The sequence below is a fragment of the Cebus imitator genome, unplaced genomic scaffold, assembly GCF_001604975.1.
Source record: "Cebus imitator isolate Cc_AM_T3 unplaced genomic scaffold, Cebus_imitator-1.0 Scaffold263, whole genome shotgun sequence".
NCBI classification, from domain to species: Eukaryota; Metazoa; Chordata; class Mammalia; order Primates; family Cebidae; genus Cebus; species Cebus imitator.
The window spans coordinates 2,782,685-2,784,526 of NW_016107578.1; the positions used below are offsets into that span (position 1 = coordinate 2,782,685).

The window sequence follows — 1,842 nt, forward strand, 5'->3', positions numbered from 1 at the left end:
CCTCCCAAAGTGCTGTGATTACAGATGTGAGCCACCGCACCCGGCCCAAAGCCATTATGAAGCTTTTCTTTCTTCCTTGATGCCATTTGACTGTCTTTGTCTAACAGTATTGGCTATGGAGGCAGACCATCTGAGTTCAAATCCCAGCTGTCCTGTTTACCAGCTGTGTGACTGCGGGCCAGTTACCTAACCTCACTGTACTTCAGTATCCCCCATCTGCAAAATGGAAATCATATGATCTACCAGAGGGTAGGAAGATTCAAATGAATGAGTTTATAAACTTGCTTGAAAAGTGCTTGACTGTTACAGGCGTTAAATAAACAAGCAATTATGATTCAGCCCCAACTCCCAAAGTCAGCAGAAATTCTCATAAATGAGGACATCAGCAGAGCAAGGCAATCAAGCCTGGAGGTCAGGGGGATGATGGTTCCAGGAACTAGGGGCACTGCCTGCCCATCCCTGCCCTAGGTGGAGGGGCATAACCAAGTCGCTTTTCATGCAAACTTACTGGATTTCATTAAAAGCATCGCACAGCTCAGTGATGCCATGAGTGGACAAATCCTTCTCCCTGTCAATCTCAGACCATCCCCCCCCCAGCTCCTTGAAATTTCTGCAAGTCAGGGCCATCTCATGCTCTGCCCCCTCCCACTTGGCTTTCGGGTGTTACATCCCTCCCCAGTTTCCTGTTTTTCTTCCTCCAGAAGAAGAGATTTAGGGAGTGAGGATCATGAGATGGGAAATAAGAGCTGTGGTCCCCAGAAGTTCTGGACATTGAGGGACAGTCGGGAAACATGAGTGACTCCAAGGAACCAAGGGCACAGCCACTGGGCCTCTTGGGTGAGGCTGAGTTGGGACTCTGGGGTCCTGGGTTGGGGAAGGGGAGGGCCAGCCCTGGCCTCAGCCTGTTCAGGCTCTGAGTTCTTGTTTATCCATTCAGAAGAGGAAGAGCTGATAACCAGCGGTATGAATTTTTTTCCAAGAGACTTTGGATTCCGACAGACTCGAGGCTACAAGAGCTTAGCAGGTAGAGAAGAGTTAGTTGGAAGAGAGGAGGACGTAGAGCCTCCCAGGCCCCTGAGTCCCGGGGAGCTGGTGGCTGGAGCCTGGATTCCTGGAACCTGGGGAGGTGGAGGCTGGGGCCTGGGGGCCTGGGTCCTGGAGAACTGGTGGCTGGGGCCTGGACTTCTAGGACATGAGGAGGTAGGGGCTCGGTCTTGGGGAGGTAGGGGCTGAGGCTTGGATTCCTGGGACCTGGGGTGGAAGGAGCTGGAGCCTGGACTCCTGGGTCCTACAGAGGCAGGGGCTGGGGCCTGGACTACTGAGACTTGAAGAGGTGGAGGCTGGGGGCTGGGTTTCGGGGTCCTGGGAAGGTGGGGGTTATGGGCTAGGTCTTGGGGAGATGGGGTCTGGGGGCTTGAACTCCTTTGTCCGAGGGAGGTGGAGGCTGGAGTCTGGACTCCTGGGACATGGAGAGATGGGAGCTGGGGCCTGGGTTCCTGGGTCCTGGGGAGGTGAGGGCTGGGGTCTGGACTCCTGAATCCCGAGGAGGTGGGAGGAGGATCCTGGACTCCTGGGTCCTAAGGAGGCGGGGGCTGAGGCCTGGACTACTGAGACCGTAGCCTTAAGGTAGAGGCTGGGGCCTGGGTTCCTGGGTCTTGCGGAGGTGGGGGCTGGGGCCTGGGTTCCTGGGTCCGTGGGAGGTGGAGGCTGTGGCCTGGGTTCCTGGGTCTTGCAGAGGTGGGGGCTGGGGCCTGGGTTCCTGGGTCTTGTGGAGGTGGGGGCTGGGGCCTGGGTTCCTGGGTCCTGGGGAGGTGGGGGCTGGGGCCTGGGTTCCTGGGTCCT

The 1,842-nt window shown here is 56.9% G+C and overlaps 1 protein-coding gene across 1 annotated transcript in view; it reads left to right on the forward strand.

Annotated features, from left to right (window-relative positions):
- The first annotated feature begins 712 nt into the window (after nt 1-712).
- Nucleotides 713-1,842, forward strand: part of LOC108283660 (CD209 antigen-like protein 2) — a 3,939-nt gene continuing 2,809 nt past the window's right edge. The window contains exons 1-2 of the mRNA XM_017500131.2: nt 713-837; nt 938-1,024. Coding sequence (XP_017355620.1) covers nt 792-837; nt 938-1,024 — 133 coding nt within the window. The 5' untranslated portion in view covers nt 713-791. The remainder of the gene's footprint in view (nt 838-937; nt 1,025-1,842) is intronic.